Genomic DNA, 16,138 nt, shown 5'->3' with positions numbered 1-16,138 from the left:
TCCTACGATTAGTTTCGTTAAAATTTTACTATAGATTTATTATAGTTTCGGCAGAGTTTTGGCAGTTTCGGCATTTATAATAAGTTTTGGCAGTTTTGCCTTTCTCCAAAGTTTCGCCAGTTTTTTAATATAACTTTAATATAGTTTCGGCAGAATTTCGCTTTTCGGTGAAACGCCATCTTGCCTAAACCCCTAGGTTTCGGCAAGCAACCTTACTCCCACCTAGAAAGGGTTTTTATTCGCTTCTTAGCCAGAAAAATATTAGTAAAGAGGATTATGAACATGCTCAAAAGGTATGGCAGGAATTTGAAATGAAGAATTTTGGAAAATATCATGACTTATATCTTGAGACAGACGTACTCTTACTAGCTGATGTATTTATGAACTATACCATCATGTGTCTGCAAGATGATGGCTTAGACCCTTCCCACTACATCTCAGCACCTGGAATGTTTAATGATTCTCTTTACAAAAGTAGTGGAGCAGAACTCAAACTTATGACAAATATGGATGAATATCTAACGGTAGAAAAAGGCATTCGTGGAGGTATGACAATGTCAAGTCATTGATATGCCAAAGCAAATAATCCACAATGTCTAGACTATGAGTCCAGCAAGCCGAATCCCTGGATCATGTATGAGGATATGAATGCCTTATACTCAGGCGCGATGACCCAATACATGCCTACAGAAATCTTAGGTAAGGTGGACCTGAAGGAAGTACCAGATATCCAAAGCATCGCACCTGATGCAGATATAGGTTATACACTTGAAGTTGATCTAGAAGTTCCAGTGCACTTGCACGATTACTTTGCAGATTATCCATTAGCGCCAGAAAAGCAAATAGTACCTGAAAACTGGTTAAGTCCATACAACGCAAAATTAGTACAAGACAAGGAAGTAGGAGGTGGCAAATATGTAACAGGAGAAAAGCTCGTCTAACCCCTTTATCCCAAAAAGAACTACGTGGTCTATTATCGTGCACTCCAGCTATATATGAGACAAGGGCTAAAGGTCACAAAGATCCACAGCACACTCAAGTTTAAGCAATCCCCCTGGATGAAAGAATATATTGAGGAAAACATTCGCAAGCGTAAAATTGCTAAAGCTAATGGGACGAGTTTGGGGTCATGTATTATAAGCTAAAGAACAATGCAGTCTTTGGCAAACAAATGAAAAATGTTCGTAAACATATGAGAGTAGAATTACTCTGAATAGAAGAGGATAAAAAATCAGGCGCCTAGCAAGTTCACCATTATATGTAGGCTTTAAAGCATTCGAAAGGAGAATTACAGCAGTCCATATATTAAAAAGTACAGTAACTCTAAACAAACCAATCTATATAGGGCAGGCAGGACCCCGGATATCTAATATAAAGGTCATAATGGACTTTTGGCCAAAAACACACCTTTTTGCTGAAACTCAAAAAATCGTTTTTTGTAAATATCTCAGCATCCAGTAATTCAATTTTAATGAACTTTTTTTTATTTTGTAGCCCTCATTTAGCTCTACAATTTAAAAAAAAGTTCATCAAAATTGGACATCTGGATGCCGAGATATTTACAAAAAACGATTTTTTGAGCTCCTGTAAAATGGGCCAATCTGCCGAAAGTGTGACTTATGACCTGTTTTGGAGATATCCGGGGTCCTGGGCAGGCAATTCTCGACATTAGCAAGGCTATGATGTTCAACTTTTGGTACGGTTACATAAAGCCTCGCTATGGAGATAAGACCCGTCTACTTTATACAGATACAGACTCGCTCATAATGTGGATAGAAACTGAAGACATATATAAAGATCGAGCAGAAAGACCAGATATTTTCGATTTTAACTATTCAGGAGACTTGTTTCTAATGAAGGATGAGACAAAAGGGAATCCAATAGACGAATCAGTATACTTAAAGCCAAAAATGTATTCAGTTCTTCCAGCAGGTCATGATCCTAAAACTCCCAATGATCTCGATTCAGAAGACCCTAAAAAGAAGCATGGCATCCAGAAGGCTAAGGGTGTTAAGAAATGCGTGGTTAAGAGGGAACTTCGACATGATAAGTTCCTAGAATGTCTTAGGAACAAAAACTAACCCGGCATGATATGTATGGCCTCCGAAGTTATGATCATCAAATATATCTGGAGAGGGTAAATAAGATATGGCTGAATCCATATGATAACAAGCGCTGGATCTTACTTGATGGAATTCGAACTCTCCCCTATGGTCTATGGACATTGGCGAATTGGATTATACAAACACCTGGTAGCATCTGGAATATCTCCTGAGGAAGCAGAAGAAAGGGCCTATGAAAGTTGACTTTGAAATAAGAAATGTAGATTTATAACAAATATTTTTTTCCGGATGAAAATTATCAAAGAATATAATTTTACTAATTAAAGTTTTTCTATTGCTATATTAGAAACATACAAAAATGGTAGATCATAAAGATATAGAACTTGTGCAAGTCAAAGTCATAAAAACTGCTTTGTGAAAGGGCAGAAAATATGATAATCTTGCGAAAAATTATGGAGACTATCTAAAGAAACTGCGAGCTGAAAAAGATCCGAACAACTATATTAAGATACTTGCAGTAAAAATGTTCCCTAAGGAAGAAGCATATACTGAAAGGCTAGAAAATTATCGCAAAAGGTATGAAGATAATGATCTATATAGCAGTTTAGAGGTATTATATGAGCTTTATTATCTAATAGCTAGGGAGAAGAATCGTGAAAAATCAGATGACGAAATAGAGCAGATGTTCAAAGCAATGGCAATCTAGTTGTCTTTGGCAAAGCTTTTATATAAAGATATTTTTTCGTCTAGAGAATAATGTAGATGAAAATTAGCAATTGAAATAAAAAACATTAGTTAAGTAAATTATTACGTTTGATATACAATGCATTCATACAACCCGCTCGAAAAAGCAGATACAATTGCTATAATCATTCAAAAGCTTCCATTAGAGGTTCTTGATAAGCTCTGCTGGATAAATAGTACTTAGTATAAAGAAATCCAGCATGAGTTTCGACAAAGATGGAAGATACAAGTACTAGAATACTATAAATTGGGACATGAAGAAGAGAAACTGGAATATCTCTTTAATTGGGATGTAGTATCAGAGGAATTTATTGAAAGGGAAACCGAAATAGCTAAAAAACAGGTAGAGATCGAAAGATATATGCTTCATAATGGAATGCTCGAAGGACAGGAAAAAGAAATAGTCAAATATAATATTCGGCAGATAGCTAAAAATGTTGTCCCATGGTGGGATGTAGATAAATGGGAAGAATCAGAATTTTTAGGTTTCATTAAAAAAGATATATGCGGAGGATTTGCTTCAAAAGAATATAATAGACCTTTTGGATTTGGAATGAAACAATTTATAAACAAGATCCTTTATTATGATGATGAAACGCTGTATTTTGTAGAGGATGATCCTATATAAGAGAATGTGCCTGATGTTATTTTAATTCATATACTGTAACATAGTCTAGAACAGTGAACAAGAGAAGAATCGCAAAAGATCAGATGATGAAATGTTATATATTTTTTCTGGCATATGAGCAAGCAAGTGGGTAGGAAAGTCACTATGCATACATTAATATTATTTTTTTAATTAAGGATATAGGCTCCTATAACAAAGTATGGGGTTTACTAGCAAATTACACAATATGGAAAGTTTAGATGATATTATAGAAGATGCGAATAAAAATATTAAAAAGGTGTTTCTAGCAGGGGTTGCACCTGAATTTTAACAAGAAGTCTATATAATTGGTCTTAAATTAACATTGGATAGATTGGCACGAGAGCTAGAGTTTGTGCAAAAAGATGATTGTTCTTCTAAGCCAGCCAGCCCGGAGCAGTGATCGCGTAATTTTATTTTTTGTTTAAAGATACAACATATAAAATAGAATATTTATGGCGCATTCAAGCATTTTTAATTTACCGGAACTATTAGAGCGAATTCTATATTTCTTAGCAATAGATAAGTCACTATATCCCGCTCTATTTGTATTCTGATTGTGGTACAGATGCGGTGCTCCTATTCTATGGAGGCGTATTGAGCTAAAGGGGAATAAAGTAAATGATAAAATTCGATTGGAAAGTTTTTAAAAATAGTACCTGGAGGAGGAAGAAAACCAGTTTATAGCTCGAAACTAACTCATCTTAAAATATCACACTACTATCCACTTTCAAATAAAAAAATCAAAGGCATTGTACACACATTCCCAAATATAATTCATTTAGATTTTGAAGGAAGTACAGATGACCGTATTGGTAAAACTCTAAAGCTAATAGCGAAATCATACCCAAATTTGGAGTATCTTAATATATCTGCTTTACACGGATTTAAATCAGAAAGCGATATAGGTTTATCTGCAATCGCAAATTCATGCCACAAACTAGAATATCTAAATATTTCGGGTCATACAGGGTTTTCTGAAATAATAATTTGTAATGTTATTTGCTTCTGCCTGAGGCTCCAACAACTCAACCTTAGCTATTGTGAAATTACTGATATAACTATTGAAGAAATTGCTAGATCATGTCCCAATTTAAAATATCTTAATTTAAGGGGGTGTTATAAAATTAGCAAAGGAGCTGTAAATAAGCTAAATCCAAATATCCACATAGAGAATTTTGAGGAAACTTTATCACCTCCCGATCTCATTGAAGCAGTTAGAAATTATCTTGTACAGAACAACGTTTTTAGTAGACAGATTTTAGCACAGGGGCTTCAGCGCCTCTTAGATTTAAGTATGCGAGATAATTTGCAGTGATATTCCGATCCAGGGTTGGCTAGATCAATAGTCCGGAGCAGTGATCTTCAGCTCGAATGAATTTGCTGAGCCACTCCTGTGCGACAAAAAATAAGTGGATCATCAGTCAGGTCTTGTGCGACAGCCGTTAAGGCGCTAAAGCATATTAATTTTCGCATATATATATATTCATGCTAACTACTACCTCTATTTTTTCCCCAAACAATCATGAGAAAATGTGAAAGAATGTTTACAAGCAACACAGGACAAGCTTTAAAAGTAAATATTAACGTCAAAAGCATATGTTATGAAGGGCTGAAAGACCCACAATTTTGAGATCGCCAGGCGTAAAACCAGCTATGTCTTTCCAGTAGATCTACATGTGAAAAGGTAAGAGGATTCCGTTTACATATGCTTTCATAGAGCTCTTGGCAACATACGACAATGCTAATCACTATTCTTATCTCCTTAACTTTGGCTTGGCGCTTTTTTTCCAGCAAGATATAAAGCATGTAAGAGTATGTGGAAGTTCAGCCAACTTTCCGCAAAAAACATTCCCATAAAATAACGCAAAATAAGGTATGTATATGCCCTAAATTATGTATGTATGGGAGCGAGTTTTTCTCACTATGGGCTTTGTATTTAGGAAACGAAAAAATGGCCAATATTATTGACTTCAGGTTTAAAGTCCATGACAAATCGGATGATGAAATCTTCATAATCAAAATAGCCTGGCAAACATTGGTCAAAGATGCCATACTATTAAAAAAGAAATGGCAACACTTTATAAGCAGGTTTCTGATGAGATTAAGCTTTACGTGGATAACCCAAAAGGGCCGGGAAAAGAGTTGAAACAAGATGATATAATTTTGAAGCATTTTAATATTGATCATATTGAAGAGGGTCTCATCCTCATATACCCAGTCCCAAAGTCCAAAGGGTCCCCCAGTAGTTAGATTTTTTTATCTATATTTCATTATCATGTAGCGATATAGTCGCATTTTTATGTATTGTAGGCCAGCTACCGGCAACGTTTTTATTTCATAAATAAAGTATTATCTTATCGAATGTATATGAGAAAGGGTCACGTGCGATGATGCAATACCTGTGCTACATAAAAACCTATATTAACACTTGCGTTCCCACTAGAAATAAAAACTATATTTTCCTCCGGACGTAATACTATTTTTTTACCGAGCCAAATATCCCTATAAAAACGTAACACTATGTCTGAAACTAGTACACCTTATACTCCAGCTTCCACCATTACCTTTGGTAATAATGAGATGGTCTCGCTAGCGGACGAAATTAAGAAATATAAGACGGCTGAACTTATCGAATTTTTGCGTAAGGAGGAGGACTTGGGGCTTGATGACGATGACTTGGAAATTATTCGCAATGAAAAGGTTACTGGCCGTGCCTTCCTTAATATGACCGAGCAGAAGTTCAGAGATTGTGGGTTAAAAATAAGACCTGCTGTGACCCTTGCAAAGTTCGCTAAGGAGTGTAAAAAGAAAAAGAAGCGTGCGTTCTTGACCTACCGCAGTTTTAACGAAATACGGTATTGATGGCAATGGTATAGGTAAGGTTGCTTACCGAAACCTAGGGGTTTAGACAAGATGGCGTTTCGCCGAAAAGCAAAATTCTGCTGAAACTATATTAAAGTTATATTAAAAAACTGGCGAAACTTTGGAGAAAGGCGAAACTGCCAAAACTTATTATAAATGCCGAAACTGCCGAAACTCTGCCAAAACTATAATAAATCTATAGTAAAATTTTGACGAAACTAATCGTAGGATTTTGAAGAGGTTTAGACAAGCAACCCTAGGTATAGGTACCATTCGTCAATTTCTGCCGGTAAGTTTATTAAGCACCATATAGTCTTAGAATTTAGCCAAAAGGCTAAAGGCATATGCAAATCACTAACCCCATACAACCTTCTAGCCGACCTACAAATTCGAAGACAATGATGAAGAATTGGTTCAGTGTATAAAGGAAATAAAGCATAGGTTGGGAAATATGGTGAGCATACTTGCCGATAGTAACGAAGCCATGTGTTGCGAGTATATTTCGGCCATTCTTTACGCTTCGCTCTATATCATCAAAAGAATAACAGATAAAGAGCAAACTTGCCCCAGCACTCGAGTCGAAATCGTTGGAGAAGAAAGTACTGGCCGGGTTGACTATGCAATCAAAGCCCTAGAGGAACTTCTATGCATCACGGAAGGGAAGCTACATCAAGTGGTCATGGGTTTCGCTCAGAATTTGATTCAATGTGAAAGCGCTCTACAAATTAATAAAAAAAATAGGAAACGTAAATCAGGTGAGGCGTTTGGGGAAGACTTCGACTATATCTACAGGATCGTTACAACAGCCTTGGAATGGTATTTTATTCTTTTTACCTCGGATGGGATATCGAGCACGAGCAAGGATCCCCTCAATATCCGATTTACTGAATCAGCCTTGAAGGAAGGATCGGAAGAAGAAAAAGACTTATGTAAAAATGTGAAACAGGGTATGGAGGTCGTCGTTGGGCTATTGAAAGATAGGTTAGAGTGTGTGGGCGAAAAACCGGATAGGAAGAAGGCTAGGATAAAGGAATATCGTTCAAAAAAATAATCATGTATAATAGCCTAAATGTCATGTATCACGGACACAGTCCCGAACATTTGTATTTATTTATATATTAATAAAAAAAAATTGAATTTTGCAGATATATGATAAGCGAAAAAATATATAGTCATGGAACTGCCATTCCAGGGCTATAAACAATTTATTATATCATAATCGTTAGCATAATGCTCGCGCTAGAGCCAATATATGTTCTGACCCTAAAACACTAGTCTTGGTGAATGCGTTGTATAAAGAATTTGGCCTATACTTTGAAGGAACCAAATTTGGATGATGAAGGAATTTCACGAGTATGTAATTACTCCAAGCTTTTGTCTCCTCACGCTCCCAAGTTATCTCTACCAATGTAGATAGGTTACCGTAATTCATTTCCATTAAGTTTTGAAGCAAAGATCGTTTATTTTTTTCGAGGGTAAATAAACTCATCTCACCCTCAACAGCAGAGTCCACAGTAATAGGGAAGTTTTTATGAATATCTGATCTACTTGCTAAGATAGATAAGGGCGGAATTAAGGCTGGATAGTAGAAGTCGGCTAAGGGATCCAGCTCAAAATCACTGATACATATAGTTCCAATATCTTCTAAATAATCTGAAAGTCTATTAGCATATCTGTAACCTTTGCAAATCAACTTCTGAAATAGCTTTCCATTCAGGCTGATCCATCGACCAGTTAGTAAATTAAGTACTGTTCTATGTATGTCTGATTCTTGCATATGGATTGTTGAAATTAGCATTTATGAAAGTGATAATAGATGATTAGTACTTATGAAAATGGTATGTTTAATTACTCATTTCCTCCCATATTCTTCTTTTTATAATATATGTATGCTTTTTCCTTACCTTGACCGCATTGGACACAAAGCTGAACGCTTGATTTAGTGCCTCGTCTACATCCTTTACATGGTTGTGGGATTATTACGCCCTTTCGTATTTTAAATGCATGGGATGCACAATATTGATCTCGTGTCGAATTTTTACAGAAACGGGTCTGTCCAACTAATAACCAATTACAAGGCATTTCTTTATTATTCATGCTCACTTTCATATTTAAACTAAGTTCACAAAGTGGAATCACGTGAATTTTTTATTTTGAATGTAAATATACAGTATATAAAATTATTTTCGAAAATGACATCTGAGATTGATTTACTTAGGCAAGAAAACGCCAGACTTATGGCTGAGAATGCTGAGTTTAAGGTCAAGTATGATGAGGCCAAGGATGAGATTACAAAGTTAAGGGCCAAGCTCAGGAATAGAATCGAGAAATTAGAAAAAGCTAGAATAAATACTGCCATCGAGAATACTAGACGTGATGTTGAAAATGTCAAGCATGATGCTGAGAATGCCGAGCTTAAGGCTAGAGTTGCAAAACTGAAAGAAGATTCTAGGCATCCACGAAAGGATTCCTCTCCCAAAAAACTTGCTGACATACCAGACTCCGTAATAGTGAATGAAGTGGTATCTGTCAATTCCAAGTCGTCAGAGGAAAAGATGATGGACTCTTTTCTGGATGAAGTGAATAAGAAAATTGTTAGTGATGGGATAAGGCAGAGAAAGCGGGATGAGAAGCTTGCAAAAGTGGAATCCATCTCTCCTGAAAAAGGTAAACAGGTATCAGTCAACAAAAGGGCACTTCGTAAGGAAAATCAGAAAAAACAAAAGGAAAAATTCATTCAGGAAGTGTCCGAGGGGGCGGTCACTGAAGTAACCTCAAATGATTCGATACTTTCAGTATCTTCACAAAGAGAATTGGATTCAAGCACCAATTGTTCCAATATTATAGATGAGCTAGGCTCGAATTCTTTGGATGTTTGCCTAGAGAAAACAATACGAAGCTGTGATCCCTTAGCAGTAGAAATGAGAACGCCAACCTTTTCTCTTTTATATGAAAAACTTTGTGATGCCGTAATCCTTGCTGATCATGCGACCTAAAAAGCTATCTTTTGTTACTGTCAATTTGGGAAAACTCTTATCCAGAGGTGAGGTGAGATCGCATCTGAAAAACAAGTTGATCTGGGGTCTAATACAGTCAGTAGAATTCTAAATATAGAAGTTAAAGCTCAGCTTCCTACTGGTACTTCTGATGCACTTTTACGGAAAAGAATCAAGTAGGCCAAGAAGCTCTATACACTTTTTAATGCAATAGGTATGGATAAAATAAAGCGAATTCATTCCTTTTCTGCTGATTCTATCTCAAAAATGACGTATGAAGACATCCAGTATATTATTGACAATATACCCTTTGATTATAGCATTCATATGGAGATACAACTTTGTGAACCAAGTTCACAAAGTGATAAGAAAAATTCTGACTTATCACATATCACCATTTCGGATGCGCCTACTGAATCTCAAGTTCCCAATGAATCTGCCCTGAAAAAATTTGATACCAAGGTAGAGGTGATACCACCTATTTCTCAACCCAATAGTCCAACTTATGACCACGCCTATTTTCGCAACAAAGCATTGGATCAATATCCTAATTTATATAGAGAATTTAGTAGTGAAAATGTTAATTATTATGGAATTACTGACAAGACTTCATGTCCATTATGCAAGTTAGATCATAATGATGAGGAAGGTATAAAAGGTAGATATGAAGCCAGATCCTATTTTATTAAATGTGAACAGCGTGAAATTGAGATAGTTGCATAGTCTCATTATTTTATATTATATTCTATTTGCTCACGCTTCATTGTGTAATATTTTTTAGGGCTAATTATGTCAACTATTAGTCTATTACAAAATTTAAATTGATTCGCAATCATAGAAAAAAGTCAACATGTCCAAGTCCGATAAAGTATTAACCCCCGAATATCTGGATTGGCATGCCAAATTAACTGGTTTACCAAGTGTTTTGACAGATAGGATTCGGTCCAGCTTATACAAAAAATATAAAAAAGAAACTGGATATGAGTCATGGCAATTATCAAAAGCCCGCCTTCTCATAAATTTGAAGCCAGAAAACAAAGTATCCTATTTATCTTTTTCTGAGCAATGTGAAGAAAAAGGGCCTATCACCTTCGAAGCCAGACCCGATCCAGAATCAATTATCAAATCCATCTTAGAGCACTTCCCATACTTGAAATTCGGAAATAGTTTCAGAGGGATTGATAATTATGATTTTATATCACCTCAGCCGTGGAGCTCATCATGCCCTATTTGTGATGGAAAACATGGGAATTATGGATTACATGGCAAATGGTACTGCGAAATGGGAATCAGCTCCCTTATAATCCTGAAATAGCGAAGTTCTATTCTCAAGATAAGTTGGAATATTGTCTCACCTGCAACACTTCAAGCAATAAACTCAAGTTCGCGATAATAGCCACGTGATGGCATTTTTGCGAAAAAAAGCATTGGTATCTGTATGGATCAATAGTCAAGGCAGTAAATATGCGATTATATCAAAGGATCTCACTCGATAAGCATATTTTGAGAATGCAGTCCTAAATCAGCCTATTTCTGCATGAGAGATAAGTAGTTTATTAAGTAACGAGATCCGGGAACTTCACATTCCATATAGTCATTTTAGATTAATTCTATTATTCGCATAGTTTCGCAAGTATAAAAAATTCTGTGACAATTGATTATGCTTGGTATCATGTGATTATTACTAAATCTGTGCGACAATCGGTCTTATAAATATCCGTTTCAAAGAAATCTCCAATCAATTCAATCAACCTTAAAACGTAAAAAAAAAAGAAATCTCTTAACAATCACTCTTAAAATATATAAATTATGGCCTCAAGTTCCCGCAACAATACAGATGGTAAGATTATAGGAATTTAACAGTTATTAACTAGTGATATAATTTTAGACTCAGGAGTTCGTTATTTTCCTTATCGTATCACGCGTTCCCAGTCTCGACAGTCTAGTCAACAGTCTAGTCAACAGTCTAGTCAACTTGCCTCTCAGCCTAGTGACTCTAGTCAACTTACCTTCCAGCCTACACGAGAGAAAAGGCTTCACTTATCTTCCGCGGCTATTGAATCAGCAAGAGAAAAATTGCTCACATTCCAAAAAGCCCGAGAAGAAGGGGAAGAAGTAAATGAAGAAGAAGAAGAAGGATACACAGGATCAAGAGAGATAACTATAAAAGAAAATGTACCACTTGAAGAATATCTCCGTTATCGTGAAAATAATATGAATACTTCTGTTCGCATGTACTTGTGTGATGGGAAAATTAAAATATATGAAGTACCTTCCGCCCCTCATGCAGAAGTAGCAGGAGCGATCATTGGATTTATGAGCATATGGAATATGCAGGATTTTCGATATGGTACTGATGCAACCACAACTTTGGGTCGAGGTTCTGGCAGAGAGCCAGATGTTTATGTCCGACCAAGACATCGTCCTAGGCCACAACAAGGTGCACCAGCTGCAGATAGATATGGAAACGCGTTTCCAACAATGATGATTGAGGTTGGTTTTTCTCAGAGTCTTCCTGATCTTCATCGAACGGCAATTCGCTACCTCGGTCAACAAACCACAATCCAAATCGTGTTAGCTATCAAGATTTTTGGAATTCGTACAAACGCTCTTACAAACACTAGTACCATTGCACTTATTGCTGCATTGTACCTTCGTACAAGTCCAACCCCGCTGGTTCCAACTAGGGTCATTTCTTTTGGGACGGCAAATCCTGATACAAATACTGTAAACTATATTACACAGCAAATGAATGTTCCTCCTGGTAGCTTTGTTGGTGTTGGGCGTCCTGATCCTAATAATAATAACAATAACTTTCCTCCTTGCAATGCAGCTAACATTCCGACATATACAATGAATATTCCTGGAACAGAATTATTTGATGGAGTTCCAGCAAATAATCTTCCCGCAGGATTTCCTATTGTACCAAATACACTTCCCGTAGGATTTGCTGCTGGATTTAATTTGGACCTCTATGAGCTTCAAGTTGTAGTGCGAGAAGCTTTAAACATATAAATTTATTAACGAAATATCGATAAGAAAAAATCTTTATTGCATTATATTTTGTATTATATATTAATAAGAATGTGATGTATCTTAATTTTTACTAGACATCCTAATTAATCATCTTTTAAATTTTTAGCTTATTATAATATTAATTCTTAATAAAAAAAGATACAGTTTACATTATTTGAATATATCATGTGATCTCCTTTTAATAATATATGTAAAAGTTTCACCCCGATTTCTCTTGGAGAGAGATATAGGATTTTATCGTAGTTCAATAGAAACAAACGAAGATCGTAGAAAATACCATAAAATACTAAAAGATCGTGATAGGCTAATCGGTGAAGAGCTAATGCGTCGTGGTATTCTAGAGAGCCGTTTAAGCACTGTATGGCTGGATAAACTTATGAAAGAATGGAAGAATCCCATACCCAGTTTATACAAGTTTTCGCTTAGGCCTAAATATTATTACTTCGTTCGTTCCTTTTCGAATCACGTGGGTGGCTTATCCAAAAGAGACTGCGGTATTCTAAACCCTATCACCTGAAATGCACAGAAGATATCGGAGAAATTCTTGCCGAAGAATAGGGGCTGTGCGACGTAAGATTGGCATATATAATATATTCACATTATTTTTTTCCGCACCATGTCTAACAAAAAATTCTTTCCATCGAAGCATTATTCCATTTCTTCCCTCACGCTACTGTCATACTAGCAAAACAATATTCAGGTATGGATATTTCTCTAGCAATCATTATTTCGCATATGGGATTGGGGATATCTATGCTTATCATGAAGTCATTTTTATCGATTTGCAGGGGGATTAACGGAATGACGAAATGTAGTGTGTAATTGCTGGTGAAAATTAATCCCGAAGGGAATGTTTTCTCCTACGAAATTTACAAATGCTATAAAAACCCGTCTTTAGCTTTAGCCAGCAAGATAGCTGACCACGAGAGTGATGATAAGTGGGCAGGTATGGAGAACCAAGATAGCTCTGTTAATACGGAAGTGACCACTGTTGATGAAATCAATATTGGCCCAATCGGCAACACGCAAAGTAGAGAAAAGAGCAGTATTTCGGAATCTGAGAGACCCTCTCTTGTTAATCTTAAAAACCTTGGATATAATATCCTCAAAAGTCTTGATGATGAAACTGTTGGAGATATTGATTTCCCAGAACTAGATTCATGCCCCGAATGTGGCAATGACATTTTAATGTCTCCTCTCAAAGCATTCTCATACCTCGCCTGCGGACATATTTTTCACAGACTCTGTATCAAAAAAAAACTTTTTATTGGTACTTCAAGCGCATGTCCAGCCCCCGACTGTGGAAAGAGTGTGGACATCTTAGATCAAGCTGATGGCCTTACTATCATTTCCGATCTGCCAATACCTGATTCCAGAGTGACCTCTCAATCAAGTGGAATTTCACCTTTATCCAACTTAATGGGGACGTTTACCCTATCTTCACCACCTATACGGATGGGAGGGATCAAGGGTACAGCAACTCAGCAAGTCAAAAGTACTTTGAGATGTGCTAAATGTTCTGAAGATTTTTCTTCATACCTCCCTCCTCTAGGCTTTCTTCGAATCTCCCCTCAACCCCAAGGTCCTCCGAAACCACTCGTATATTTAACCTGCATGCATATTGTCCATTACAGCTGTATCGATAATCCACGAAAGCTGTGCCCTATATGTCCATCAACTAATGATACGGAAACTGCTGATATGGAAACTGACAACGATGAAATAGTAACTGACAATTTTGAAACCCAGGGCTCAAGAACCACACAGAATAAACGCACTATGAATCCTGCTTCTACCGAACAATCATCTAGCAAGAAAGCGAAGCAGATCAGGAAGCAGATTGATAGAAATGATTCCCCTACATTGAAAAAACTAATTATGGAGTTGACTTCTCCTGAGTCCCTAGAAGATGGTCTCTCTCGAGATCCCCTCATCACTTTGCAGTCGAGTGTCTCTGAAATGGACGTAAACTTGCTTGATTTTCTCGATTTATATAATAAGATTGGTACTGCTGAAGACAATCTTTGAAGAACCACTTATGATTTGCTTCGATGCTATTATGTTTTTGGCCAAGCTACTAAGCAGTTATTCGATCATTTTAGAAAAACTTGTAATGAGGATGTATCTAATGCTAAAGTTAACGATAGAATCATGAATCAGATTTCTGTACAAGATAAGCTTACCGAGACTAACCTTCGAAAAAGAAAGGAAAGGGGTAAAAAGGTTTTCAGGCTCTTTAGTAATGTTGGTGGTATAGAAGCAATAGAACGGTTAAAGTCTTTTAATGCTACTACAATCTTAAATCTATTTCCAGATGATGTCGATTTTCTTATTGCTAGATTAAATGAATAAATAGTACTACTGCTACATGTATTTTGTGTAACTCTTGATAATAAAGGGTCCTTTCAGGACTGGCTACGGCCATTTTTTATTTTTTATTTGTAAAGTAGTGTGACACTAATGTCACGGCTCTCAGAGCAAAAATCATAAAGTTTCCAGTTTTCATTTCAGCATATAAATTGTCATAACCCATAACTCTGTTCCAAAACTTTGCCAGATTTCATTGGTTTAGCTGTGACATTAATGTCACACTTCTCCCAATAAGATTTCTAGTAAAAATCCACATGACTAAATTAGCCGATCATCTCGAACATGTGCATTTTATTCGTAATCATTTTCAGGCTATCCGGTTAAAGAAAAAATCCGAAATCTGATTGGCCGGTCATCCCAATCGAATTTGAGTTTAGTAGTGTGTAGTCTCTCTAAATTGGCTACAAATCAATTAATTGTTAACCAGTAAATCCGTATAAATTTGAATGATGATATTCTATAGTATATGTTACTCAAGGATAGCTAAGAACACTTTAAATCACTAAAACAACTATAAATTGCTATAAACTCCATATATCTGTAAAATGGCTAAATCTAGCGACTATAATGGTTTGAATCCTGTAGTAGTGCAGGCGTTAAACAATCTGCAATATAGGTATAGTAGTGAAACACCAGAAATATGGTGTTCCCGTGTTCGTTATCCATTTAAGACACTTCTTGAAAATAACTTGAAATACTTTTCTAAGAATGGATTTATCCAGATGATTGAAAGATCATATAAAGATGGGGAATTTAAAGCTGGGAGACGCTCATTTCATATTTATTGCACTGTATGCGACTCCTTGGTAATTATTTACGAAAATACCATTGAATGTGCTAATAAGCATCTGAATGAATGTATTACTAAATCCACTAAAAAGCATCTTGCATATTCTAATCCTATACGAAAGAATGTGAAAAAAAGAGGAGCGCTAAGCCGAAAGAGTGTATCATCACTCAGTTCTGATAGAGTTGATGAGATTTATCTAACATATTGTTTTATATTCAAAAAAGGCTTGAATAATTATACTTATGAACATTCAAATGAAATTAAGAAAAGGATTGTAAATCGCTTAATTAATAATGTAAGAGTTATCCAACAGGCTTGGAGGAGTTACAAGAAGAGACCTGCGTCATTCGCATCTCAAATTTGGAATGCGCTGAGAAATGATGGTACTACTGATGAGGAAAAGTTTTTAGGTGGCGATTGGGTAAAAGATAAGAAAATTCAATTATTTGTAAGATTCCACAAAGTATCAGTAAAAATGATTGAAATTTCTGAATATTATCATAGACAGGTAACTGCTTATCCGAATAAACCACGTGATGAAATTATCTGGTTAGCATATTCACATTTTAGACTGGATAATTATATTGGAATGAATGTATATGTATAATAGTATAAGGGAATACATCTC

General features: G+C 36.0%; 10 protein-coding genes across 10 annotated transcripts; 9 read left to right on the top strand and 1 right to left on the bottom strand.

Annotated features, from left to right (window-relative positions):
* Nucleotides 1-668: 668 nt before the first annotated feature.
* Nucleotides 669-941, top strand: OCT59_013752 (uncharacterized protein; the record flags this gene model as incomplete). The annotated part of the gene is made up of 1 exon (XM_066141721.1): nucleotides 669-941. One exon carries the CDS (start codon nucleotides 669-671, stop codon nucleotides 939-941), a length of 273 nt encoding a protein of 90 aa, XP_066001829.1.
* Nucleotides 942-1,853: 912 nt separating this feature from the next.
* On the top strand, nucleotides 1,854-2,081 carry OCT59_013751 (uncharacterized protein; the record flags this gene model as incomplete). The annotated part of the gene is made up of 1 exon (XM_066141720.1): nucleotides 1,854-2,081. The coding sequence occupies one exon, from the start codon at nucleotides 1,854-1,856 to the stop codon at nucleotides 2,079-2,081; it is 228 nt and encodes a 75-aa protein (XP_066001828.1).
* Nucleotides 2,082-2,586: 505 nt separating this feature from the next.
* Nucleotides 2,587-3,435, top strand: OCT59_013750 (uncharacterized protein; the record flags this gene model as incomplete). Its single annotated transcript, XM_066141719.1, has 2 exons — nucleotides 2,587-2,673; nucleotides 2,992-3,435. 2 exons carry the CDS (start codon nucleotides 2,587-2,589, stop codon nucleotides 3,433-3,435), a joined length of 531 nt encoding a protein of 176 aa, XP_066001827.1.
* Nucleotides 3,436-3,661: 226 nt separating this feature from the next.
* Nucleotides 3,662-4,771, top strand: OCT59_013749 (uncharacterized protein; the record flags this gene model as incomplete). The annotated part of the gene is made up of 3 exons (XM_066141716.1): nucleotides 3,662-3,712; nucleotides 3,787-3,804; nucleotides 4,097-4,771. The coding sequence occupies 3 exons, from the start codon at nucleotides 3,662-3,664 to the stop codon at nucleotides 4,769-4,771; spliced, it is 744 nt and encodes a 247-aa protein (XP_066001826.1).
* Nucleotides 4,772-7,540: 2,769 nt separating this feature from the next.
* OCT59_013748 (uncharacterized protein) lies at nucleotides 7,541-8,116 on the bottom strand (the record flags this gene model as incomplete). Its single annotated transcript, XM_025317112.2, has 1 exon — nucleotides 7,541-8,116. One exon carries the CDS (start codon nucleotides 8,114-8,116, stop codon nucleotides 7,541-7,543), a length of 576 nt encoding a protein of 191 aa, XP_025179054.2.
* Nucleotides 8,117-8,422: 306 nt separating this feature from the next.
* On the top strand, nucleotides 8,423-9,314 carry OCT59_013747 (uncharacterized protein; the record flags this gene model as incomplete). Its single annotated transcript, XM_025310768.2, has 1 exon — nucleotides 8,423-9,314. The coding sequence occupies exon 1, from the start codon at nucleotides 8,511-8,513 to the stop codon at nucleotides 9,312-9,314; it is 804 nt and encodes a 267-aa protein (XP_025179055.1). The 5' UTR covers nucleotides 8,423-8,510.
* Nucleotides 9,315-9,581: 267 nt separating this feature from the next.
* Nucleotides 9,582-10,037, top strand: OCT59_013746 (uncharacterized protein; the record flags this gene model as incomplete). Its single annotated transcript, XM_025317113.2, has 1 exon — nucleotides 9,582-10,037. The coding sequence occupies one exon, from the start codon at nucleotides 9,582-9,584 to the stop codon at nucleotides 10,035-10,037; it is 456 nt and encodes a 151-aa protein (XP_025179056.2).
* A 1,017-nt stretch (nucleotides 10,038-11,054) lies between these two features.
* Nucleotides 11,055-12,507, top strand: OCT59_013745 (uncharacterized protein). The gene is made up of 2 exons (XM_025317114.2): nucleotides 11,055-11,154; nucleotides 11,247-12,507. Exons 1-2 carry the CDS (start codon nucleotides 11,152-11,154, stop codon nucleotides 12,327-12,329), a joined length of 1,086 nt encoding a protein of 361 aa, XP_025179058.2. The 5' UTR covers nucleotides 11,055-11,151; the 3' UTR covers nucleotides 12,330-12,507.
* Nucleotides 12,508-12,868: 361 nt separating this feature from the next.
* OCT59_013744 (uncharacterized protein) lies at nucleotides 12,869-14,702 on the top strand (the record flags this gene model as incomplete). Its single annotated transcript, XM_066141715.1, has 5 exons — nucleotides 12,869-13,050; nucleotides 13,139-13,164; nucleotides 13,249-13,821; nucleotides 13,903-14,355; nucleotides 14,425-14,702. The coding sequence occupies 5 exons, from the start codon at nucleotides 12,869-12,871 to the stop codon at nucleotides 14,700-14,702; spliced, it is 1,512 nt and encodes a 503-aa protein (XP_066001825.1).
* A 563-nt stretch (nucleotides 14,703-15,265) lies between these two features.
* Nucleotides 15,266-16,117, top strand: OCT59_013743 (uncharacterized protein; the record flags this gene model as incomplete). Its single annotated transcript, XM_066141714.1, has 1 exon — nucleotides 15,266-16,117. The coding sequence occupies one exon, from the start codon at nucleotides 15,266-15,268 to the stop codon at nucleotides 16,115-16,117; it is 852 nt and encodes a 283-aa protein (XP_066001824.1).
* Nucleotides 16,118-16,138: the final 21 nt, after the last annotated feature.

This window comes from Rhizophagus irregularis, chromosome 21 (genome assembly GCF_026210795.1).
Source record: "Rhizophagus irregularis chromosome 21, complete sequence".
In the NCBI taxonomy this organism is placed as follows: domain Eukaryota; kingdom Fungi; phylum Glomeromycota; class Glomeromycetes; order Glomerales; family Glomeraceae; genus Rhizophagus; species Rhizophagus irregularis.
This window is presented reverse-complemented; position numbering and strand designations above follow the sequence as displayed.